This window comes from Pristis pectinata, chromosome 19, assembly GCF_009764475.1.
Source record: "Pristis pectinata isolate sPriPec2 chromosome 19, sPriPec2.1.pri, whole genome shotgun sequence".
Lineage (NCBI taxonomy): Eukaryota > Metazoa > Chordata > Chondrichthyes > Rhinopristiformes > Pristidae > Pristis > Pristis pectinata.
In genome coordinates this window covers 38,908,883-38,936,315 of record NC_067423.1, presented here as the reverse complement: position 1 = coordinate 38,936,315, position 27,433 = coordinate 38,908,883, and the positions used below count along the sequence as shown (strand labels likewise).

The 27,433-nt window shown below is 42.3% G+C and overlaps 1 protein-coding gene across 10 annotated transcripts in view; it reads left to right on the top strand.

The window, feature by feature from the left end:
- Nucleotides 1–27,433, top strand: part of sox5 (SRY-box transcription factor 5) — a 353,819-nt gene that overhangs the window by 175,747 nt on the left and 150,639 nt on the right. For all 10 annotated transcript variants that reach the window (XM_052033500.1, XM_052033492.1, XM_052033495.1 and 7 more), the window contains one exon: nucleotides 26,848–26,934. In XM_052033500.1, the coding sequence (XP_051889460.1) occupies nucleotides 26,848–26,934 (87 nt within the window). The remainder of the gene's footprint in view (nucleotides 1–26,847; nucleotides 26,935–27,433) is intronic.

Here is a 27,433-nt window from a genome sequence, read left to right as displayed (position 1 = left end):
AATGTTTAACTTATTAACAAACCAGCAGAGGTTATGATGGGCTGACTGGCCTCTTTGCATGTCAAAATCAGGAGGTGGAATAAAATGAAAAGCACCTTTCAAAAGTATATTTTTAACAGCACACATGAAACCGTAAAACAAGTTGGTTTGTTTGTTTTAATGACAGAAATGAATAATGACCCGAGTTAAGGCAGAGAAAGGGGTACTTGTCTCTTTATATGGGCCTTTGGTTTTTTATATATATACCATGCTAGTTACTGTGTTATTCTAGTTAGGGTTCTACATTCCTCTCTCTGGCTCAGATTGACTTTGCCAAGTTCCTTGATGGGACACTAATAAAGATTAATTTGTATGTTCCTGCCCTGCTACCACATAGTTTGCAATTAATTAAATAACCTGTGTTCAGGGGGGTTAATAAAAATTCAATTTAAGAAAGAAATTTGTGCTAGAAATCCTGTCAGAAGATTTGGAGCCATTAAAAAGCAATAATTCTGTTTATAAATATGAAAAAATACAATCCTGCCTCACCCTGTGACCCTGCTTCCTAAAGTTGTTTGTGAAACAATTATACTTTGACTGAGACTTGATTACAGTCTATGGACTGGAACTGGCCTGGAGGCTTTTTATTTTCATGTGATCCCTACATTAAATACACACATATCTCCTAATCAAGAGTGCTGCGTAGAACTTTATTATTCATGGGAAGGAAAACTTAATTGGGCTTGCAAGATTTAAGCTGGTGCAATAAAGTGTACAGATTTAATTTAAGGATTGGCCGTATAATTTATAAATGACAATGAACGGCGTACTGTATCATTACTAGCTATGGATGTCACCTTGATAAAACAGAAGCACAAATTCTGCAAATGCTCTCCTGCAAGAGGCAACAGATGATCAGTCCTTGTGTATAGGAGTCGAGATAGGTCAACCTGGGGGTTTAATTCCATGGAATGTAATTCTACTCCAAATTAGAATTAATTTAGTGCTTGTTTCTTTAAGAGAATGTGATCTGGATGTAAGGCTGTTGCTTCCAATCTTCCACTTTCTGCATGTATTACCATCACTCTGCAGGCAGATAGATACGGGTGCGATAAGGCAGTGGTTAAGTTACTGGATTAGTAGCCAGAGGCCTGGGCCATTATTGCAGAGACGTGAGTTCGAATCCCACTGTGGTGACTGGGGAATTTAAATTCAAGTAATTAAATAAATCTGGAATTTATAAAAACATAGTAGCAGCGACAATGAAACTACTGGATTGTGGTAAAAACCCATCTGGTTCACTCATGTTCTTTGGGGAGGAAATCTGCCTCTTTATCTGGTCTAGTCTGTATTTGACTCCAGTCCCAGCAATGAGGTTGATTCTTAGCTTCCCCCACAGTTCAGGGGCAATTAGGGAGAGACGATAAATGCTGGCATTACCAGTGACACCTGCATCCTGTAATGAATAAATGAATTTAAATTATCTTTTTCTGCTTTTAAAGTGGTTTGGGTGGTTTGCACCTCCTGCATAGATTTGGCTAGTGTTTGCAATTTGGAGCTCTCGAAAAGAATTGACGTATTGTACGGGCCATAGGGAGATGACATGATTGTGCCTATGATAGTGATTAGTCCCACACATCTACCCTTTCCCAAAAGCACTGAAAGGTTTTCTTCTTCATTATAAACTCAATACCCTTTAGAAAGTTACTATTGCTTCCTGCACACCAAGGGTTGGGAAGTGAGATTAGGTCGATCAGTCTGGATGCAATGGGACAAAGTTCAAAGTCGAGTTTATTGTCATCTGCACAAGTAATTGTGTGCACAGGTGCAGTGAAAAACTTACTTGCAGCAGCATCACAGGCGCATAGCATCAGATACACAGCGTTCTCAAGGAAAACATAAATTAACAATGTATATTATACAAGAAAGAACACAAATGGAACGTAAAGAAGAAAATAAAGTCCATTCTAGTGCAAAGTGGTCATAGTGTTGCTGTACTGAGATAAAGATTAGAGCTGTGCAGGTTGGTCCTACAGGGAGTGCACTCAAAATGATAACAGCTTACCTTGTTTATAAAAAGAATCCTCCCCTCTTCTCTCTCGTCCTTCTGTCAATTGCTTTCAATTTCTGCCCACATTTACGGTTGCTGTCTCAAAGCTCCAGATGCCCAGGTTCAAAATCCTGACCTCCGGTGCTGCCTGTGTGGAGTTTGTATGTAATCCCTGCAACTGCATGGGTTCCCCCCGGGTGAAACCCACATCCCAAAGACATACTAGTAGGTTAATTGGCCTCTGTAAATTATCCCTCAGAGCTGGCAAGTGGCAAAGAGAGTCGGAGGGGAGTTGAGGCATGTGTGAGAGAGTAAGTTGCAGAGTGGCAGGGAAATAAAGAGGGCGGAATGGGACTGATGGGATTGCTCCCTGGTCAGCCTGCAGCTGTCGGGCCAAATGGCCTCCATCCATGCTGCAGTGAATAAGTAAGTATCCTCTGTTTCGTGTGTTTGTTACCAGGCAACACATTCCCCTGGTGTTGACTCTATCAGAATCTCTATTTTGAAGACCTCTATAAAGTCTCCTCTTAACCTTCTCTGTTCCAAGAAGAAAGACCCTCGTCCTTCCACGTCGCTGAAGTTCCTCATCGCTGTCATTGAGAGGACTGTTTTACTCAGGAATACTTGGTGGAGAATTGCAGTGGATATCAGAAAGCAAATGTGTTTTAATGGGGTCTTTTCTAATCTGGTTGGTGAGTTAATTAGAATGTATAACAGTACAGCACAGAAACAGGTCCTCTGGCCCACGATGTTGTGCCGAACTAATTAAGCTAATGACACTTAATCCCTTCTGCCTGCACATGGTCCATATCCCTCCATTCTCTGCATATTCATGTGCCTATCTAAGAGCCTCTTAAACGCCTCTATTATATCTGCCTCCACCACCACTGTTGGCACCCACCGGTCTCTGTGTAAAAAAAACTTGCCCTGCACATCTTTGAACTCGCCCCCCCCCCCCCCCCCCCAACCTTAAATGCATGTCCTCTGGTATTAGACATTTTGACCCTGGGGAAAAAGATACCAGTCGTCTACTTGCATCTATGCCTCTCATAATTTATTAAAATGTTATCAGGTCTCCCCTCAGCCTCCACCGCTCCAGAGAAACCATCCCTAGTTTGTCCAACCTCTCCTTACAGCACGTGCCCTCTAATCCAGGCAGCATCCTGGTAAACCTCTTCTGCACTCTCCCCTGTCTAAAGCCTGCCTGTCCAAATGGCTCCATCATCAGCCACTGATTTGTTCAAAAGACTCGACAAATTGCTGCTCCTTTAGCTCGGGTAAGTTATCCCCAGTATATGTGGGAAACAGAAGAATCAGGGGAATGGGAAAACAAGAACAGAGAAATGAAAAAAAGAGAAAAAAAACAAAAAAGAGAGAAGGAATGGCATTGATGGGCATTCTTGAAGAGCTGGCATAGATGCGATTGGCCTCTGTCTACGTCGTAAGGAAGTATAATAAACGAGAAAATAGTTCACTTCTATAGATCTAAAATCTCCTCAAATGAAGTCTCACGTTAGTGCAAAGCTTTTCCAATAGCAGGAACAGGCTGCCAAGGCTATTTAGCGATCCTGTCAGACGTTTTAGAGGTTAGAGTGTGTTGGGCAGTTACAACAACTTCTGTTGACCATCCACTGGTGACAGGATTGCACTAAAAGAACCCTTTCAGATTTGCATTACTGTGGCCGTCATTCTTTCAAAGGTAACTTGTGTATGCACTGACAAAAAAACAATCTTCAGGAAATTGTAATAGATTAAATATAATGCTGTTACCTATAAACAAAAATAAGCTAAACTAAATCTTATGAAACAGATTCACTGTCTAAATTAAAGCTAAGAAGACGCAGAACTAAACATCCTTTTAAAGTCCTGTCATTTTGACCAGATGTGCTTTTCTGGTATATATGTGTTTGTATGACAGAGACGTACACGGGAACACTATAGTTTGTCATACCCATGATATCTAGTCTAAGTAAGCCAATTAAGAGCTGTACTACATCTTTAATTGTAGAAAATATAAACATAGGGGAAACTGAAAATTAATCTGTCAGCTAGAATTATTAGAGCATAGTTAAAGTGCTGGTGTTCAATGCAATATCCATTTCTGCTTGTAATTATAAAGTAACAGCAATTTGTCGAGTCTTTTGGGCAAATCACTGCCTGACGTTTGAACCATTTGGACAGGCAGGCTTTAGACAGGAGTGAGCTGCCGATGATTTGCTAATTGTGAATCAGTCGAACGTTTATATGGGAACGACAGGAAAACAAAGGACATAATAGTAGCCTCCCTCCTTCCACTGCCCGGCTAAAAGGAGGCATTCAGATGCCATCATTGGATGAGAGGCATTACTTATGAGCAGAGACCAGAGAAACAGGTTTTTTTTCCCTTCTAGAGCAGTGAAGATTCAGAGGAGCTCTGTTAAGTACTCAGATTAATGAATGGTTTTCATAAAATTTGGAGGTGTCACTGGAATGTGAGTTAACAAGCAATAGTTTTGATTCTCTTAAATAATTTTTCCAAATATCTGCTTTCCTGTATCTGAAAGGGAACCATTCACAATGCCTCAGCTGGTGCTGTTGATATGGCTATTCGACCACAGAAGCAGCATATCAGAGCCCAGACTTACCTCTTCATGAGGTCAGTGGTGGGAACACTCAGCAGGTCAGGCAGCAGCTGTGGAGAGAGAAGCACAGAGTCCAACCAGAAGCTCCGAGATTGCAGCCAAGCATACTATGCTTCTGCCCTCGCTCTTGGGCCAGGAACCCTGAAACCAAATATAGTAAACCTCCCCCTCTTCCCCCATCCACCCACCACTCCTGCTGATGCAACAGCAATCATAGTTTAAAAGAATGTAGGAACTAATTTCAATGCAGTTCTGTAATAATTTGGAGGATTGGTCATTGGATGCTGGAATGTTTTAAGTGGGAGCCTGGAAGGGAGCACTGCTTGTCCAACGAACCTTTGACCCCAAGGTCCCGAAGTTTCCAGCCCAGACTGATGACAGTCTTCTCTCTCTGCCAGGGTCCGTACGAAATTCCGCCCAAATGTGGGTGGTCTCAAACCAACTCCTGCTGCCCATAGCTTCCTCAAGCTAAAGCGGACACAGTGTATACAGTCTTCTAACAGAGACCCCATTGGATTAGCTCGTGTGATCTGGAGGGCGTCCAAAGCATTTTCTTGGTTTCAAGGTGGGAAGTGTTTTATTCACCCACTGCTGAGCATGTCTTTTCACAAAATACTTCACAACTTCTTCCAAAACTCAGTTTATACCATTGAAAACTTATGAGGAGACTTGGATTCCGGTTTGCTTTTTTTTGATTCAATATTTGGTCTATAAACAGAAAACGCTGGAAACACTCAGCAGGTCAGGCAGCATCCGTGGAGAGAGATACAGAGTCAATGTTTCAGATCGTGACAAAAGAAGGCACCTCAGAGTGTGCAGAATTCTGTCAGCACTGCTCTGTCACCTCCAGTCTAGATCGTGCATACAAGCCTTTAGACTAGAACTTCAACCCAGAGACACTGAAAAGCAAAATCGCACAGATGCTGGAAATGAACCTGAAACATTAACTCTCTTTCTCTCTCCATAAGTGCTGCCTGACCTGCTGAGTATCTGTTTTAATTTCAGATTTCGATCATCTGCCATTTTTTTAAAAGTTTCATTTCTCAATGTTTGCTTCCCCCGAGCTGTGACCGTGAGGGTTTGCGAGTCTGTGCTGACACTCCACCGTCTGAGAGATCATGGCTTCAGACCATGGATTTCAAGCTGGGGTTCGCCACTGGTAATGATGGTGTGTTTTGAATGAGATACGAAGTCAAGACACCATCTGCCTTCATAGGTGGGATTGCTTGGCACCGTTAAACAAAACGCACAGGAGTTGCCTTGGAGCCTTGAGTCTCAACCTCTGTTAACAAAACAGATTGAAGCATTCTTGTGAACGTTGTGTCTCTAATACTATGTGCCTGTGATGCTGCTGCAAGTAAGTTTTTCATTGCACCTGTGTACATTGGCATATGACAATAAACTCGACTTTGACATCACTGATTAACTGGTCATTCATATTAGAATCAATAAATGAAGCAGCACTGAAGAAGGCCATTCAGCCCATTATGACTATGCTGGCTCTTTGATAGAATTGGTTTGTTCCCATTCTCCTGCTTTTCTCACGGCCATGAAAATGTGCCTTCAAATATTTGGTTTGAAAGTTATTGTTGAATTAGTTTCAACTAAAACAGCATGTTCCAAATCTTAATACAGGTCCTCTCAGGGTTACAAACACCTGACTTATGGACACCCATACACACGAAGGAGCTCCCATTAATATTATTAAACTGAAAAGAGAACCAGTCTTGAAGAAAAATCCCATTTCCATGTAACCTCCCTGCAATAGCTAGACACCATGGTCTCTTAAGAACACAGGCTGCCAGTTTCACTGCTGGAGGCCACTTAAGAGACTTGCTTTGGAAAGTGACAAGCAATCGCTTCTGTTGATACTTGTGCAACAATACTCCATTAGACAATGTATAAACCACTGATACTTCAAGCCCAATGAAACCAGCCATTGAGTGTAGGACATCATGACTCTGTACCATTATAACGAGGCAGGGGAAGACAATTGATAAATGTTCATCTTAATTGGCCTTTGTCAACACCATTCATTATATTACTGTGGAGGTTACCGTATTGAGTGATTCTGTCCGACTTAAAAACAGAACCCGTTCATAACCTGGGGGCAGCCTGTAAACTGCTACTTTAAAAGAAATCCCTCTCCTCATCTTGCCTCCCTTTCTTTGACCAATTATCTGATCAGATTGGTTACAGTGTTTTCTTATCTTAACAGTGATTCAGTGCCCACTGCATTGGCATGTTGTCGCTCATTAGTAAAGATTCTTGCCTCTGATTTTGGGTTCAGGGCCACACCCCAGGAGTTGAGCATGGAGTGCAGGATGATATCCTGCAAGAAGAAGGCAACGTACTGTTGGATGCATTGTCCTTGAACTTGGCCTGCATTGCGTAATAATTATGTTTGCTACGTAATGCAGTCTTCCACCATAAAGAAAAATCAGGGGCTTACTGTAAGTTACGCTAAGTTTTTCCAATCCTGTCATGATGCCCCAGTGCAGGGCTGGGCCAGTGTGTACACTGGCATTCAGTGAATTGCAGTGCATATCTGGATGCCAGTTCCATAATTGTGGCCCATGTGTGGATGGTTCACATGCAGCAGACTTTCACACCACTTGTGGAATCTGCTTCGTCGTTAGTTCAAAGTGGCGTACTGCATCTGAATAAGTGTTGGGTTCCGGAGATGAGCACTGGGGACTGCTTTAACTAAAGTATGTGATTGGCCGAGGTGTTCTCTCTTGGGTTCACGAACCATTTCTCACCATCCCTCAGATCTTCAGCCTACCCATTCTCCACGCTAACCTTTACCCCAAGTCACTGACGACTTGACCCAACCCCGCCCGACATGGAGGACTTAATACTCTTCACCCCGTCCTCTCCACCCACAAGTCCTCGCTACCTCCCATGGCCCAAAGTTGGGAACTTAGCAAAGCATGCAGAGGAAAGACCTTTGAGTGCACAAAGTAGGCAAGGTCCGTGGTGAATCTCTGTGTTTCTTGGAACCTCATGGGTTACAGAGTTTCACAGAAAAACTGCTGCTATCAGAAGCGTGTTGGTCTGCCACACATCACTCATCAGACACACAGTTCCAGATCCTTGCTTTCTGCGTGAGATGTCAATCTGAGGTCTTCTCTGCTCTCTACAGGATGTAAAATGTCCCATGGTACTATTCCCTGGGAGAGCAGGAGAGTGTATCTTGGTCCACACATCTCCTTCAACCAACACTATTAAAGCAGATTATCTGCTCACTAACACACCATTGTTCATTGGAACTGGTGCTTTGTGAATTGGCTGCTACATTTCCAACTGTACATTATTGGTTTAGTGCTTTGAGACTTTCTGAAACTGCAAAGGGCACTGTGCAAATGTGAGGCTTTATATTTGTATCAAAGCTGTTTCTTTCTGTCTATTAAGATAATTTGAAAAATCTTAGAATTCCAAGGGGAGTATTAGGAATAGCTCATTTATTATACCTATTTGGCCCATCGTTACTCAAAAGTATCCCAAGTGCTAATTCAGTCTATCAGGATGAACTCACTCTCTGAGAGTTACCACATGCTGCAGTGTCCCTGTTTATTGTATAAGACAGCAGGTACACCCACTAATGCTGTTTCATAATCATCTTGCAGTTACTCCTATTTAATCAAGTTCATTTAAGTAATTACACCTGTTTCTTAATATAGTTTATTCCATTGAAGTGTACACCTGTTAGTGTGTTTTTTTCTCAAGCTGACATTGTACCCATTCATTTTCATGAACGTGTGTACCTTTAACAGCATAATCGTGGATCATTTTCTGTTAAGAGTACAGATTTGCAATCTACTTTTCCATTCTCTCCATTGTGAATGGTGGTCTGTTAGTTGTCCATCTTTCCAGAGTTCAATGTGTGTAAACTGAAATGTGCAGTTTTAAGTTTAAAGCAATGTTTCTCCAACTAGGGACTTAACTATTGTAATGTAACAGAGATCCTTGCTTGCCATCCACTGAAGTATAGCTTGGTGAATTTAGAGTCATAGAATCTTAAGGAGATACTGCAGGGAAACAGGTCCTTCAGCCCATTGAGTGCACACTAACCATCAACACCCATGACACTAATCCTAAATTAGTCACATTATTTTAATTCCCCACATTCTCATCAACTCCCCCCAGATTCTACCCCTCACCTACACACTAGGGGCAATTTACAGAGGCCAATTAACCTACCAACCCACATGCTTTTGGGATGTGAGAGGAAACCAGAGCACCCGGGGAAACCTAAGTCACAAGGAGAACGTGCAGACTCCACATAGACAGCACCTGAGGTCAGGATTGTTCCTGGGTCTCTGATGCTCTGAGGCAGCAACTACTAGCTGTGCCACTGTGCCGCCCTTATATAATTTATAAATATGCACAATCTCAGTTATTTTCTAAGCAGGATTGCACTACCATAACAGTTGTTAACCAGAAAGTTGGATACTCCAGACTATGATATCTGGGCTCATGGTGTATAAGGATTCAGGAATAACTTTCACAAAGGAATTCTTGAAAACAAAATGCCCTGTGTACACAGAAAGAGCACAGAAGTAGAACTGATTTGGTTGTTCTTTGAAGATAAAGCACTGGAACTGTGGGCTGAATGGCCTCCTTTTGTGCTGTGAAATTCTATGATGCATTCTAATAAATGTAGCCAAGTAAACTGAAGAAAGGTGAAACCTAAGGCACATGACTCCACATGCTGTGTGTGAGTTTTTGTGTTGTTTGATGGCAGATTGTTGACTGTTCTATACAGAAAATGAAAAGGATGTAACTCTAGTTGCTAACACTCTTCCTTCTGCTGCTTTTTCATCTTGTAAAATAACCTCACTCAACCTCGTGTAAAGAAAATAAAAATACACATTACCATAGTGCATTTTATAACCTCATGCCCTCCCAGAACAATTTGCAGTCAGTGAAGTACTTTTGAAGGGTAGTTACTGTTGTAATGTAGAAATTTATCTGCAGCAAATATCAATAATCACCAGATAACCTGATTTACATTGGGGAATAAATATCAGCAACACCACCAGGGAGAAATTCCTGCTCGTTTCCAGAATGGTCCTATGGTATATTTTATGTCCATCTGAGAAACTTGATGTCTAACACTTAGTACTCCTGAAAGTGCAGCCCACCCCTCAGTATCAGACCAGCCCTCCCTTGGTACTAAACTGTAATACCCTGGACCCTTTTCAGTGGACACATGATTACACTTGTTGCAGGGATTTATATTGGTTGACAACACTATGAGTGACCACTCATGGAGACTGAGGGCCAGGCAGATATTCGACTGTAGACACTTTCCCAGCCAAGTTGAGTCACAGGTTTGGAAAATGGAAGATGGCACCATTTTGAAGGGAAGGCACAGAATAAGTACTCTTCAAAGGATTAGCATAGTGACTTCTATTTCCTCCCACCAGCTAAGCATAATGGTGGGTGACTCAGCAATGGTACTGCCATTGAATGTCAAGGTTGATGGTTAAGTTTTTCTGTGTTTAACTGCCTGGCTTGAATATTCCCTCGTAATTATCAGCCAATGCCCGAAAATCATCCAGGGCTTGAGTGGAGATGAAGACTGTGCAGTCATCAATGAACAGTCCCACTTCTGGCCTTAGGATGGAGTGAACATTGGTGAAGCAAGCAGAGGTGGTTGGACCTAGAACAAGGCCCCGAGCAACTTTGTCCCAGGACTGTGATGTTTGGCCTTCAGTAACCATAACCAACCTTCTTTTGTGCTTGTGTCAGTTCCAGCCAATGGAGATTTTAAATTGATAAATTAGTAATTGGTTTACAGTACAGTCACATGTACTGAGATACAGTGTAAAACTTTGTTCTGCATGCCATCCATACAGATCATTACATCAGTACATCGAGGTAGTACAAGGGAAGAGCAATAACAGAATGCAGAATAAAGTGTTACAATTACAGAGAAAGTGCAGTGCAGGCAGACAATAAGGTGCAAAGCCATGATGATTGTGCAGTCAAGAGTTCATCTTTTATAAAAGAGGTCCGTTCAATAGTCACATATAGCAGCAGGATAGAAGCTGTCCTTGAGCCTGGTGGTACGTGCTTTCAGGCTTTTGTATCTTCTGCCCGATGGGAGGGGGGAGAAGAGAGAATGTCTGGGCTGGGAGGGGTCTTTGATTATGTTGGCTGCTTTACTGAGGCAGCAACAAGTGTAGATGGAGTCCATTCAGGGGAGGCTGGTCTCCATGATGTGCTGAGCTGTGTCCACAACTCTCTGCAGTTTCTAGCAGTCATTGGCAGAGCAGTTTCCATACCAAGCTGTGATGCCTCCAGATAGGATGCTTTCTATGGTTCATCTACAAAAATTGATAAGTGTCAAAGGGGACATGCTGAATTTCTTATCGCCATTGCCTTCAGTTTTCCGAATGTTACTTGATGCTGCACTCGGTCAGGTGCTTCCCTGATACCAAGAGCTGTCATTCTCAGCTTGTCCATGGGATTCAGCTCCGTATTTTCTTGTTTGGACCAGGGCTGTAATGAGGCTCGGAGTCAAATGGCTCTGATGAAACTCGAACTGAGCATCAACGAACAGGTTATTGGTGAGTAAGTGCCATTGGATAGCCAAAGGCACCTTCTGTCATTTAGCTGATGATTGATCGAAGACTGACAGCCTGGTTATTAGCCGGATTGGATTTGCCCAGCTTTTTTTGCGGATGAGACATACCTGGGCATTGATCCACATTGTTGATGGATGCCAGTATTGTAATTGTACTGGAGCAGCTAGGATAGAGGAGTAGTGAGTTTTGGAGCAAAAGTCCTCAGTACCACAGCCGGAATGTGGTTGGTTTCAGAGCCTTTGCTGTATCTAATGCCCTCACTGTTTATATTGTGCCTACGTCTGGGAACAACAGTACTGTACTAATATGGAGATTAGCATGCAAGATGCTTTTAGTCTTATCACAGAAGGGATAGCACTCGGAGATAACTGATAATCCGACTAATACAAAGACTGACAATGAGCCTTTAATGGTCTGTACAAAATAAAACTCCCTGTCTTCCTACTGTCGGTCACTCATGATGTTCAGGGGTGAGTGACAGCCACTGAGAGGCTTAAGTATTTCAGACACATTATATGATAGCCAAAGGCGCAGAAACAGCATGATTGTAGCAGTTACATGACAGCAGGAGCAGTAAATGAGTATTAAATTATTTCATTGACTTATGCAACATCTATGAGCTGAATTGAAACGCTCCCAAAGTTTGGAGAAGATGAGGCAGTGAAATAAAAACAACACATGCCGGAAACACTCAGCAGGTCAGGTAGTGTCCGTGGAAAGAGAAATGAGAGTTAGTATTTCAGGTACAAAACTCCCTTGTCAAAGGCAAGGGTAAGGGGTTCCACATACAAGTGGCTGACAGTCACCTTGCACAATTTCTCCACTCAACAGCAGAAAGTTTTTTATTGGCCTGAAGTCGGGAAGGCGCTATATAAATTCAAGCTTGCTCTTTTGTTCTTTTGATCATCCTGCTGTGCTTTTGCTTGTTCTGTTGTTCTGGTGTTTGTTCCTTCAGCCTTTCATTCTTTATTTCTGTTCTTCCTTCCCACAGTGCAACACAACTAGACATAGAGATCTGTCTGCCTCGCTTTCAATAATGAAAGAGGTTGCTACTTAGTGAAAAAAATAAATTGACACTTATTTTGTTTCTGCCGGTTCATAAAGGCCAGGATTAAAGGCAGTGGAATTGAAGCAGTGGTTACACAGTTCCTTTCAGACAAAAGAATCCCTTTCATTTCCAGACACTCCCAGTACTATTGCTAATTACAGATTGCAAACTTCAAAGCTTAACAGTCTTACAGAATTTGTATCTGCGTGTTTCTGTGTGTGCATGCATGTGCACACGTGTTTTATGTGTGTGCATCTGTGCATGGTTGTGTGCATGCCTGTGTGTGTCTGTGTGTGCATTTGTATATGCGTGTGGGTGTATTGGGAATTTGGTGGGAGTTACTGGTGGAGGGAGTGATGGGGTTGCTTATTCTGAAGTTAATGTATCACAAATGTGCCACGCTCTTAAGCTCAGAAGCATGAAGGTCTGTGCAAGCAAGCTAACAAGTTAACACATTTTATGAACAACCAGTTTTAAGGTTTGACTGGAAAGCTTAAAAACAGCAGTTTTAACACTTTGCAAGGGTTGTAGTGAGAGTGCACCATGCATATTGTTTGGAAATTTCCCTGAAATCTGTCCAGGATCATCAATTTATGGAATTTTTCTCAACAAAACACAATCCTTTTGCAAATTGAGGAATAGCTGTATTTTCACCTCTGATTTGGAAGGTGGTGGCTCCAGACCAAGTTCCATAAACAAGCACAAGACCAAAGCACCAGCTCTTGTCTCTCCAGCTCTCTCCTCTCCTTTCAGATGATGCCTGCCTCTTTGATTAAGTGATTGGTCAACTGTCCTTATGTCATCCAGTATCAGAATTCATTTGAAATTGCTCTTGTCAAATACATTTAGATGCATCATTAGGGCAATGAATGCAAATTATTGAATTAAAACATCCCATGACACAATTACAAAGAGTGGGTAGTTAGTTTCAGTATCTTTATCCTTCAACCATTACTACTTAAGCAATGAACCTGGCTTAAAAGCAGTCCTTGATCCTTATTCAATGTCCAAAGAGTTGCCACTTCAGGAGAAGACATTGAATAAAAATGGCGAGTGGGAATCCTGCTCCAAATGTAAGGAGCAGAGAGTCTCCCAATGTGCATTTATTCCTTAACCAGCACCTAAAACCAATAGTCTGCTCTTTCATTGATTGTTTTTTTGGGATCTTACTGTCTGTAAGTTGACTGACATGTTTTTTTACAACACATCAAAAAGTAGATAATTTGGTGCAAGGTGCTTTAGAATGTCCTGAGTTCACAAAGGAACTCTGTTACCTTAATTCCTCAAGAACCCTTTTCCCCACAACAGTAACTTTCCCACCTATAGACAGATTTGACAATTTCCATCCACAATCATTTTACTTTAACAGGCTGGCCTGTCAGTGTGTTGAATCTGACTGTCCACGTGATCAATTAGCCTCTAAGGAATATTGAGATTAAGGTGGCTTTGGGCAGATCAACTTTCTTAAGTCTAAAGGCTATTATAAACTTGAGCAACCTGGAAGAAATAAGGAGAAGGGATTCATAAATTAGTTTGTGCATCGATTGTAGAGTTGGATTCTATTGTGCTCTTTCTTGTAAGAATGAAAACTCAATCAATTTGCAGTTTTTTAAACACATTGGCTGTTCTCCTGAAAGCTATATTGTGGAGAGTCTAACACACTGCCACAAACCTTTGTACATCTTTATTTCAATCATATATACTTTTTCATGAAAATTTCTGATGTGTATAATACAGAACATTCAAGTTAAAATATTCATCACGTCATGTTATTCCAATTACCCAACGTTAGCCTGGCATAAGTTATAATTTACATTTATAACTTGTGCAAACTGGTCATAGGGTTTCAACACAGATTCTAGAACACTTAGTGTAAAATGGCCTTGGACTGTGGCCCTGCCCCATACACTCTTTGCAGTAGTTGCATCTAGCTGGAGCACATCCGTCAGTATATAGTCCTGGACCTTAAGAGCATTTAACACTCGCTGGTATTCTAGTGCAAGGTTTCATCCATGATGGAACTCCTGAGCTGATAGAGGTATATAAAATTATGAGGCACATAGCTAGGGTAGATAAGAGTTTTTTCCCTTAGTAGGGGTATCATAAGCAAGAGGGCATTGGTTTCAGGTGAATTTTAAAGGGAATCTGAGGGGTAAGTTTTTACACTGATATTGGTTGATATCTGGAACACACAGCCAGTGGAGGTGGTGAAGTGGGATACAATTGTAAGAGGCATTTAGACAAGCACCTGAATGGGCAATGCACAGAAGAATATAAACCAATGTGTAGAAATGCAAAAAAGGTCGACATGGATGTGATGGGTTGAAGGGCCCTTTTCTGTCCTGTATGACTCTATGACTCAAACTGGGATACTATAAGTCCAAGACACAAGCCGTTTCACATGTTTTTGCAGAACCTACTTCTCTTAGGTGGAAAGAAACTGTATCTGTACAAGGTGAAGCCTTGTGCAAAGAGTCGCTGTATATTCATGGTGACTGGAGTGGAGAAGCCAGTCGTCTCCATTTCAATTTCCCAACCGATGACTGCATTCTGCTGTCTGTGTCCAAGGCTAACTGAGATATTAACACAGTGTTTAAAAAAAATAACAAGAGCAATTAAAAAAAAAACTCAGTTGTTACATGGCAGAGATTAAAGTAGAAAACAGTTGAAAGATGCTGAAGCACAAAGTTAACCATTAGGTTAATATCAATACGTTTGTTCTTTGAAAAGAAAAGCAGTTGTATTTTTACTGACAGTAGAAATTCCCTCCAAAGAAGAGCTGAATGTTTCTAAATGATGCCTAAAAATATTTATTAGTGTTTTAGTACATTGTCACTGCTCATATCTTTCTGGGCAGTCATAATGGTGACTTCAGTGTCAAGCAGCCCTGAAAGTTGCCCTTATATGTAGTTTAAATATACATAATATACTCACCGAACCTGCATTCTTTGATTTAGATGCAGCTTTGCAATGTTTTGGATAAAGATTTCATTGACAGGGATGAAGATCATGAAATAATTGTTATTTTTTTCTCGTATTGCATCAGTCCGCTGTTAGAGTCTAGCTACACTGAACAACCATCCTTCTTGGACAATCAGATTCAGAGACATTTTGTTTTGGCAGCAAGCATGGTGGTATAAGGATGTCAAATAATCACACATAGAACTAAACCTGAGGCATGCCATTTTAAGTGCCATATGCCGATCCTTTTTTTTGCCAACTTTAGTTTAATTAGCGCCATGGTGTAAATCTCCAAGTACAATAACAGTGTCTGGCTCCACAATAGGAGAAAAGTCAATCAGAGACTGCTGTCATTCTTGGCTCGGTGCTTGAAGTTTTGCCACTGAGTCAGTGGGTCATGGGTTCAACTCTGCAACAGAGGTCTGAGGCATATTCCAGGATGGCATCTCAGCGCACTACTGACGGTGCACTAGTTTTTTGAATAGGCCATTAAACTGAAGGATGTAAAAGAATCCTGCAGCATTATTTAAAGACTAGCAGATAAGTTCTGCCAATAATTATCCCACAACTAGCACCACTAAAAAAAATATAAAGGTTATTTGATTATTTATCACAGTCTTTGCTGGGCACTCATTAATCACTTTGTTTCCCTGCTATGAAATAGTATCTACACTTCAAAACACTGAAACGTTTTGGATATCTTGGGGTTAGGAAGGGTGTTACCGAGACACAATTCGTATGGATGCCCATTGGTTTGAAATCTGAAGTTTCATGGATTTGGATGGGGTCGAAACCTAGTTGAGTTGGTTGCGATTCCTCGTGCTTGGAGTGCATGTAATGCGTTTTAAAAAGGGTTGCTAACTTGGAAGATATTTCATTGAAGGAAATTGATAGGATAGAAGCAATTGTTTCTTCTGATGAAGAAATTCAGAACATAGCCTTAGAGCTAGAACATTAAGGAGTGAGACCAGGACATATTATTCCACATGACAGGCCATGCAAGTCTGTAACTTGCTCCCCTGTAGATGCTGAGATGATTGGGTAAGTGAAACTGACATAAAGGTTTCAACAGGGTTACAGAGTCGCACAGCACTGACACAAGGGCTTCAGCCCACCTTGTCCATGCTGACCATTGCACTGGCCCCATTCATCCGCATTTGATCCATAACCTTCCATGCCTTGCTGGTTCAAGTGTGTGTCCAGATGCTTCGTGAAGTCTGTGAGAGTTCCTTGGATCTGAGATTCTGTACACCTTGACCAAGTCGCTTTTGGGGGATAGCGACAGACCTACGAGTTTGTGGCGGTTGGAATATTCCCGCTTAAATGTTGGGACCCCACTTCCCACTTGAAATTTAGAAGTCAAAACATATTATTGAAGTAGCTGAAAATGACTAAAATTTTTGAAAGTGCTTGTGTAAGGATGATGTGTGATAATGAGATGTAGGTGTGGTTTGACTCTGAAGAGAAAAAGGATTCTCTTGGAACAGTGCAGGAGTTATTATTGTACCAAATATGATAGCCCATATATATTTATTTCATTCTTATTTCATTTCATGGGAATATTACTAGAGTGGGTAACAGACTTCGCCCACTCTAGTAAGCATCCTGTGCATTTTATTTTCCTTCTTCCACTTAGAGAAAGACAGAGAGCTGCTTAGTGATGCAGATGGTGCACTCACCTCACAGCTCCAGCGGCTCAGGTTTGATCCTGACCTCAGATGCTGTCTGTGTGGAGTTAGCACATTCTCCGGTTTCGGTTCCGTTCCACTCTGCAAAGACGTGCTGGTCGGTAGGTTGATTGGCTGCTGTTAATTACCCTTAATGTGGTGGGTAGTAAGCATATGGGGGGGAGGTGCTGATGGGGACATGTGAGAGAAGGGGTAACCAGGAAAAAGTGGGGGAATGGGATTGATAGGATTGCTCTAAAGCTGCATTGACTCGATGGGCTGAATGGCCTCCTCTATGTTGTAAGGAAATATGAACATCTTTCTAACATTTGTAGTGCTAGGAGGTTTAACTAAACCCCTCAAAAAAGGGAGTGCAAAAGATGCTAAAGGCAAGATAGTCCAAACTTTGTAGTAATTACCTGATGAAAACGAATTAGGATCATCTGGTTAGCTTTTATCATCCGGGTAAACACAACGTGCAATGTAGTGGAATCTTCAGTAATCATTAGACCACTCTGCTCCAAGCATCACTGTAACCTTGACCCGAAGACATACTGATATCCAGAGTTCCGGAGGTGAACGCTAAGGTCAAGGCACCAGTAACACCAAGGAACCCTAGGAAAATGAGAATCAGTGGAAAAATTCCCCACCAGCTGGAAGCATTCCTAACATTAGGGAAGATAGTGATGGTTGTCAGAGGCCAAGCATCTCTGCCCTGGGGCACTGCTATAGGGATTCCTCAGAACCGTGTCCTAGGCCCAACCATCTTTGGCTTATTCGATGCTTATCAAGCATACCTACTTCTGACCTTGGGTCGTCATCCCAAGGTCAGCAGTGGGAATGTCCAATAAGCTTTGATTGAATAATGTTTAATTCCATTTGCAACTATTGAGAAAATGAAGCAATCCACACCCTCATGCATTGAACTGACAAATGACAAGTAAAAGTTGCTCCATGCAAGTGTCAGGTAAGAATGAGTGTGACCATCTCCCTGTCAAGGGTGTTACTGGTGCTGAATATGCCATCGTCAACATCTTGGGGGAATTACCATCAACTAGAAAATTAACTGAATAAGCCACATAAATTACTGCGGCTGCAAACGACAGTCAATTCTGAATTCTGAAGCAAATGATCCGCCCTTTGACTCCCCAAGGTTTTCCACTACTTTCCAGGTACAAGTCAGGAGTATGATAGAACTCCCTGCACTTGCAATTCCAACATCACTTAAAGAAGCTCAACATCATCCAATTACTGAATTGTCACGTCATCCACCACCCAAAACATTCAATCCTTCAATTATAGATGAACTGTGGATGGGTTACACATCATCTACAAAATGCAATGCAGCAACTTGCCCCAGCTTCCCTGACTTTATTTTCCAACCAGAAAGACAAGGACCACAAGTGCAAATCTAATTCCCCCCCCCCCCCCCCAACTTGCAAGTTCTCCTTCAAAGATGTGCAAGGTGCTGACTTGGAAATATGTCCTTATTCCCTCTGGGTCAACTGAATTCCCAGTCTAATGTAACTCAGTAGAAGCATCGTCATCACATGGACTCTAGCAATTAGTCAGCTCACCTTCTCAAGGGCAACTGGGGCTGAGTGATGAATCTTGGCCTTGCCACTAATGCCCACAACCCTGAACAAATTTTAAAGAATTCAAACTTTATGAATTAGTTCACAAATGACCCAAATGTGAGATGAGAATCCAAGTAGTCCATTCCTCCAAAGTGTTACAGTCATCACTTGTTGCAGTTCAAATTACTCATATCCTATAACCAAAAATGTTACCTGTTTGGAAGAATTCTGGCTAATTTGTGTTTTAATGTAGCAAACCCAACTTCCTATTATTTCCCAAGAGATCTTGTTCTGCAAGTAGGTTTGTTATTGCCACATGTACAGAGGTACAGTGAAGAACTTTGTTTTGCATGCCATCCATACAGATCATTTTATCACATCAGTACACTGAGGTAGTACAAGGGAAAAGCAATAACAGAATGCAGAATAAAGTGTTACAGTTACAGGGAAAGTGCAGTGCAGGTAGACAATAAGGTGCAAGGCCATGAAAAGGTAGATTGTGAGGTCAAGAGTCTATCTTATTCAAGGGAACTGTTCAATGGTCTTATAACATTGGGATAGGGGCTGTCCCCAAGCTTAGTGGTATGTGCTTTCAGGCTTTTTTATCTTCTGCCCGATGGAAGGGGGGGTGGAGAGAGAATGTCCGGGGTGAGAGGGGTTTCTGATTATGCCGGCTGCTTTACCGAGGCAGCAAGAAGTGGAGACAAGAGTTCACAGAGGGTAGGCTGGTTTTCAGGATGTGCTGAGCTCTGTCCACAACTCTCTTGACTGAGTGAAATTTTTTTTGTTTCTAATATAATTTTGTTTAGTATGTACCTTCTTTTAAGATGAGGTTGCTAAACTTGATTGGGTGCTGCTCTAAGACAGAGTTGCTAAGTCTGGTTGGGTGCTCCTTTAAGATGGGGTTGCCAACACTGACTGGACACATTACCTGAGATTTCATCACCTGAACTGTCCTGACTCTGAACGCTTGTCCTTAGTTCATTATCTCACCTTGTACACTTCCTCCCACATTAACTAAAATCAGCACGATATATAACTTGGAAGTGAATTTGAATATATGGATATCAATATTCACGTATCATTTGCATGTACCTCCACCAAATACCTTAATGGATTTTGGTCATCATAACTTTGAATTTAGGCAGTGATAAAAAAAATCTGCAGACTCAAGTGATTCAAATGAGACAAAAGAGTACAGGAGAAATAAATACAAGAGTACAGAGTGACTTGGCCTTCATAAGTTGGGCAGCCAATGCCCATAGGCTACATATGACCCATTTGCCATGGATGAACACCTCTGCGCTAACAGCACTACATGTAGATCACAACACAGCAAGCATTATCATTCAGTATGCATTTGGCTGAAAAGGCACTATGTTCAAAATAATACATCGGTGACCTTCAATTAGTGCCAATGGGTGCCTCTGAGTCTGGCAGCCTTTACATCCTCCACTTCCTTCACTCCACTATTGGCAGTTGTGTCGTCAGCTGGTTACTTATCCTATCGTCTCTTTCTAAGGCTCAGTGTCATTTTGTTTTCTGAGTTTGCTCCTGGGAACGTTATGGCATGTTAGAGCTGCTAGGTAATACAAGTTACTTTTTATGTGTCTTACATGGACACTGCTCTGCAAGTGAGAGCAAGGGGGAAATTCGCAGGTTGTCCCGTTTAATTGAGTGGGGACCTACAGGGTAAAGTAGCCTCTAAAATGTAATAAAAACATATTTAGAGCAGTACACTCTCAAAAGTTGCTAAGGTCGTTGCAATCAGTACTAGTTAGGGTCAGGTGCTATGTCTGCTGTGATAATTAACCCACTGGGTTTGAAAATAAGCTTGTGACATCACCGGGATCTGGAAGCAAGCATGTCATTTAGTGCATAAGGCAGGGGCAACTTGCTCTCTTTAATTTCTTTCTATTATTTGCATTTATTTTAACCATATTTCCAGAAAGGTGTTTGATGCTTTGCATTAGATTGTCCTGTTGTTATACTTTGAGTTTCTGCCTGAATGCCGATTAAATGAATCTGCAATTTTCTGTCAAAATTTCCTTGACAGAAGCAACAGGAGAAGAGAAACACATAATCACCAGCAATACAAAGCCAATTTAAAACAGTGTGATACATAAGACATCTCACTGCACAAGGATTACTGCAATCTTTCTTGGTTTTCATAGAACAGGTCTCTTCCTCTCTTCTCCATCATCAGGAGACCCTCTTAATAGAAGCACTAAGCTTGATTGTTGCTTGGGGAAAGGCGAGCCCTCTTCATTTGAAGCTGAGTGTCATATCATATCACAAAAGCACGTATCTTCTGGGATGCCTGTATTCTCCCTGATACAAAATTCACCTTCTCACTACTTGCGTTGGATGCCTTGGTGCATCTCCCCTCCATCAGCTCTGTTTGGGACTCTCTCAACCTGTTAGGTCACCTGGTATGGGTGCTTTCTTTGTGATCTCAGATTCTAGCCTCTAATGCAACCAGCCATCTCGTCTGTGTATTCTGGAATTGCCGCTCTTGGCTCTTCCACCTCTCTGCTTCCCTACCTCTCTCTCTCCCCACCTCAAAACTCTCCTCTGACCCTGCATCCAGTCACCCCCTTTCAGTCACCCTCTGCACCCCCTCATTCCCCTGTGACCTGCGACATTTCTGTTGGCTGTATTTCTACGTTAGGTCTGGGGCCAGAGGTACCACTAGAATCTGGAGGGATGGAGACCCTGCGATGGTAGTGTAGCGGTTAGCATGACGCTATTACAGTGCTAGCGACCCGGGTTCAATTCCCGCTGCTGTCTGTAAGGAGTTTGTATGTTCTCCCCCTGTGTCTGCGTGGGTTTCCTCCGGGTGCTCCAGTTTCCACCCACATTCCAAAGACGTACGGGTTAGGAGCTGTGGGCATGCTATGTTGGCGCCGGAAGCGTGGCGACACTTGCGGGCTGCCCCCAGCTCATTCCCAGTAATGCAAAAAGAGGCATTTCACTGTGTGTTTCGATGTACATGTGACTATTAAATAAATATCTATCAATATCAAGGAATTCCGGATTTGAAAAGCTTAATTTCTTTAACTTCCAAGAAGAAAACGAGATGTCTGCTTTCTTCCATCGTCTTAATCCTATTTAATCCCTTCAGTCAGCTCTCTGCTGAGCAGTAAACCTCCCCGCTGTTGGAAAATCTAGGATTGAACTGTGCAGTATCCCTCACTTCTCTGTCAGCGAGGATCGAGTTCATACTGTGCTACCTAGTCGCCTCCCCACTCATGCTTCTTGTTGCTTGTTCAAGGACAACGTCCTCCATTTAAGCACTCCATTACAGTTCTGAGGGAGTGCTGGAGGTGCTGACTTTTGGGTGAGACATTAAACTACAGTGCCAACTGCCTTCCAGGATGGATGTAACAAAAGAATCCTGCAACACTATTGAGAAGTTGGTTGTTTAATTGGCCACTATAAATTTCCACGAATGTTTAGCTGAGTGGTAGAATCAGTGGGTTGGTGAGAATGTGGGGAGAACGTAGTACATAGAAGAGTACAGCACAGAACGGGCCCTTCGGCCCACAGTGTTGTGCTGACATAACTATTCTCTCCTACCTACAGAATGCCCATATCCCTCTATTTTCCTCTCATTCATGCGCCCATCCAAGCCCCTCTTAAAAACCCAATTCTAAAAGAATAAAATGGGATTAGTGTAAGTGGGTGAGTGATAATTAGCAAGGACTTGTTGAGCTGCAGGGCCTGTTTCTGTGCCTTATCTCTCCATGAGCAGAAGGCTTCTTGCAGAACCTTGGACAACATATCACCCTGAACCACCATCGCAGAAATATTTAGCTCATACGCAAAAAGTGCTGGAGAAACTCAGCAGATCAGGCAGCATCTATGGAGGGAAATAAACAGACAATGTTTCGGGCCAAGACCCTTCAGCAGGACTGGAAAGGAAGAGGGAAGAAGCCAGAATAAGAAGGTGGGGGGAGGGGGAGGAGCGCACGCAGGCAGGGGGTAGGTGAGTTCAGGTAACAGGTGAGTCCAGGTGAGGGGGCAAGGTAAGTGGGTGGGGGAGGGGGAGAGGATGTAATAAGCTGAGAGGTGATGGGTAGAAGAGGCAAAGGGCTGAAGGAGGAGGAATCCAGTAGGAGAGGGCAGTGGACCACGGAATAAAGGATGGGGGGAGGGGAGGGGAGGAGATGGGCAGGTCATCAAGGAGGGGGAAGGGGGACACAGAAATAAGGGACGACAAAGGAGTTGGGGGGGGGGGGAAGAAAAAGAAGGGGAGGGGTTACCGGAAGTTAGAGAAATCAATGTTGAGGCCGTCAGGTTGGAGACTCTCAAGCCGCAATATGAGATGTTGTTCCTTCAACCTGCGTCTGGCCTCAACGTGGCAGTAGAGGAGGCCGTGGACAGACATGTCGGTGTGGGAGTGGGAAGTGGAATTGAAGTGGGTGGCCACCGGGAGATCCTGGCTGTTCTGGCAGACAGAGTAAAGTTGCTCGACAAGCAGTCAGCCAGTTTGCATCGGGTCTCACTGATGTAGAGGAGGCCACACCGGGAGCACCGGATGCAATAAATGACACCCTCAGACTCACAGGTGAAGCCCTGCTTCAATATTTGTGTCAATATTTAGCTCATTGTGGCTTTGTGGATGTTGCTGTGCACAGATTGGCTGCTGTTTGTCCTCAACTGCAGTATTGGCTTCATGTCAAAATGTACTTAATTTTCTGCAAAGTGCTTAAGGACATCTTTGGGACATGATAGGGGCAGGGCAAATGTGACCCGCATCTTGATGTTATTTGATTATCCCATTTGCTGAGTGTTGCATTTGAAGGGATGAACAGTCTGCAAGATCTGTGATTGTTATTGAGGCCCAAGATCCTCAGCAATTTACTCTGGATAAATGTGAAGTGCTGGATTTTGAGAGGAACAACGCAGAGAGGGAACAAAATGACAATATCTAGAGAAATAAGAAAGGGTAAAGGAATTGAGACGTTCACAAATGATTTGAAGCTGGTGGAACAAGTTAAAAAGGCAAATGAATAAGGCAAGTGAATAAGGGAGTTAAGAAAGCATATGAGATCCTTGGCTCTGTTAATAAGGGCACTGAATGCAAACACAAGGAAGACATACCAAATATTGATTGGTTGGATCTCGGCTGGAATATTGAGTACAGTTTTATGCACTGCACTTCAGTAAGGTTGTCAAGGTCTTGGAGATGCTATAGAGAAGCTTTGCCAGAGTAATTCTAGGGGGATAAAGAACTGTGTTTAAGTGGAGGAGTTGATGTGTGGTGAGAGCTACCAGAGGCACTACAAAATAATTAGAGGGTTTAGCAAAGCAGGCAGGGAGAACTTGTCCCCTGTGGTGAGACTACCAGTGACCAGAGGTCATGGGTTCACTTGGTAAATGGACCAGAGGAGAAATGAGGAGAAATGATTTCATACAGAGAGTTCTGATGAAAGGTCATTGACCTGAAATGTGAACTCTTGTTTCTCTCTCCACAGATGTCACTTGGCCTTCTGAGTATTTCCAATATTTTCTGTTTTCGTTGCAGATTCCCAGCAGCTGCCCTTTCCCCATGGAGTGCTGCTTTAATGCCGAACACATTCCCAAGAGGGTGTTGGAATCATAGAACTTAAGTATTTTAAAGGAATTAATTTGAGAAAGCTGGGGTGTGGCACTAAATTGGAAAGCCCCTTTTGAGAACTGGCTGAAGCAAGCAGGCCTTGAGCCATTGTGTTGTAGGATTCAATGGCTTAAAGGCTGCTGATGATACCTTGTGTGCACTGTCAGACTGCCACATGACAGCAGTCTCCTAACTGTGATAAAACTGAAGCATTTACTCTGAAACCACGATCCTTGAAGATTGCAATTGGCAGTTACCGATTTGAGTGAGAGAATTTCTCTACAGCCTCAAAGCCGCTACAATGACAATCTTTTTTTTTGGACTCAATGACATTTTTAATGCCTCAAATAAAAAAAATATAAAACATTAAATGTCATGAACAAGTAATAGGATTCTTGGAACAATTTATATTTCTTGAGACAGTGGTAAAGTGTAAGAACTAGAGCTGGCGATGCATTTCCTTCAGTTAACACAGGTTACAGTTTAAACTAACAAGGGAATGGACAGGAAATATAATATTGAATTAATGTGGTCTTAAATGGACCCAAGACTAAACCTCACTGTTACTTACACTAGTTCAGCAAAAATAAGTGATTGTATTATGTTGCTGTGAGATATTCAACGTATATTATGTTGTAAAATGTAAATTAAGCGTGATGGGATATGACACCATGTCTGGAAGTGGATGAAACGTTTTGGGAATACTGTACTATTATTACAATTTGCAAAACCTTGGATAAACTCAGCCAGTGGTTGTATAATTGGTTATTCAATCCCGAGCCCTGTTCACAGCTCAAGCCAGGAACAGTGAGCTGAGTTTGCCAAGTGAAGTGAATGTGGTGACTGTGCTCAACAGAAAAAAAAACTTTAAAAATTGGAGCCTGCCTTTTTCCTGTGGGCTCCTTTTCACCATGTCTGAGACTGGCTACATGACAGTAGCCCTTTTGTTAAATGGGGCTGACTTATTCTGATCTGTTAAATGCCGACTACCAGCTCCACAAATATGAGATAATAGCTGGGGGAAAGGGGGGTTAGAGGGGATGATGCAATGCTCCATGTTAGCAAGGAGGTGCATACCACTGACTTTTTATATTGGTGGACTGGAAACGGCGATGACATTGTTAAAGCACCCTAACCAACCAGTCAATGGGAAATATTTAACCCTTTGTGTTTTTGGATGGGATAGCGATTGCATTTATTTTGCATGCATCCTTCCCCCCCAGCTGAAAACATAAGCCACTTCATGTTGCACTTTATAGTTCATTCGCTCTCCCAAATTCCTGCAAGCACTGGGGATGCCTTGTTAACAAACTGAGCCCGTGCTGAGGGGAAGTTCAGGACACCTGGTCAAAACCGGGCCAGTCGATCTTCTAACACAAAATTACATGTTTTTTTTAATCAATCTGGCTTTGACTGTGTATAGATGGACCCTTTGAAGTGCGCTTTGATTATTGTATAAAGTGATTTTGATACGGCATTTAATTGAAGGCAAGGTGACGCTGATTCACTGGCAGACAGATCTTTAATCTCTCCCCTGATATATCAAAATTAAGCTGTTTTGTGTCTCCCTCCTGAAACTCGCCGAATAATGACCTTTATTTTGGAATTTAATTTTTCTGACCTTTTAACTTCTTGGTAACGGGGCTTTCTGGCAATCAGAGTATATTGCTTACTTTTCATTCCTCGTCGAAGCACAAAGAAGGGGTGGTATCACACACAGAGGGGTCCAGAAATACTTTTCCACAGCCCACTGATGCGGGCACTTGCTTTATTTGTAACACGATGCAGCACAAGGCAAAATGATATCTTTTAAATAAGGAAAAAAACAAGTTTGAACATTGCAACCTGTTAATAAATAAAAGTAATTCCTAATGCTACGCAAACGTGGCACGAGCTGAGGGGAAATTTGTTGTTCCCAGCCATTTGTTGTACAGTTTGTTTCAATGTCAGGACTTGCCTTAAAAGCCTCAATGGCACCTGTTGGGATGGTGGCAGGTTGGCAGAGGACAGCTGCTAACAGCCTGTAGTGACTGGTTCACCCATATCGGCGGACTACAGCTGCCCCAAGACCCCTTAACCAGCAGTTCCAAGTAAGTGGTGGGAGTCTTCAATCCAGCCATACAGCAAGATGTTAGCGAAGGGAGAAATCACTCGAGGATTGTATACTGTGTGACAGCTGGGAAACTAAATGCTCACAGACCAAAGCATTCACCTGTAATAGTGGAAGCCCCAACAAGGGGCAAGTGTGCAAACTCCCTTTCCCATAAAGGCTGCATTTGATATCCCTCGGACTTTATCCTATTTTTCAATGTTCCTCATTACAGTGGCTGTTTCACAGAGTTTAGCCACGTCTGCAACCCAGCCCACATAGTCTTTTAGCCCTTTGATCTGCGGGAATAAACTAAAGAGAGATGACTTTTTATCTGCCTTTGACTCTGTGCTATTTTGTCATTTAATTGACCGGAGGGGTATCATGCAGGATTGTTGAACTGTCGAAATGGCTTCTTTCCCCTCTCTCCAGAAACCCAGACAATTGCGGCATGTAACAGTCATTTCATTGTTTGTGGTCAGGGTAATGATTCTCAAAGAGCAGATGATTAAATAATTCTTATCTGCTTTGCGATTAAACATATAACCAAATCAGCGAGATGGGAAGTGATGCTTTAAACTGCAGATGAACTTTGCATGGGCTTTTGTGGGAGATTAAAGTTTTCTAAACACAAAATCTCTCTTTGCATTTCCTCAGAAACTCCTAGTATCGAGAAATTGTTATCAAAAGACTGGAAGGACAAGCTTCTTGCCATGGGATCGGGAAACATCGGGGAGATTAAAGGTTGGGTAAATGATCAGTTCAATTTGTCCTTGCATTCTCTCCCCGCTTCTGCAATTATTGTCGTGGTCGGTTGAAAATGGCTCTTGTGATTATTTGTTGTATGTGTGTGTGTTTAAAGAAAGTAACTAACTGTAAAACTAACAGGATGCAGCCTACTGAAAATAACTTTGAATAGACTAGCAAGATATTTTTGTCAGGTCTCCTAATTTGTTTTTGCAGTTTAACAAGGCTGCCTCATGTCATGTATGGGAAAGGATTTAGTCTTGTTCAGCAGTTTTGATGACAAGTCAGGGGTTTTATATGGAACCCAAGACCTGATCTGGTTTCTGCTTGTCGACATTCATTAGAGTACACAAAGTGGCAATTCCAGTAATAGTCCCTAAAAGAAGACACAGTTACTGTTTATAAATATGTTTAATAATGCAGGGCTTCGAGATTGTATGTCCTGTTTATTCTGCCATGTCTGACCTCAACATAATGTCAGTGGAACAAAAAGAAG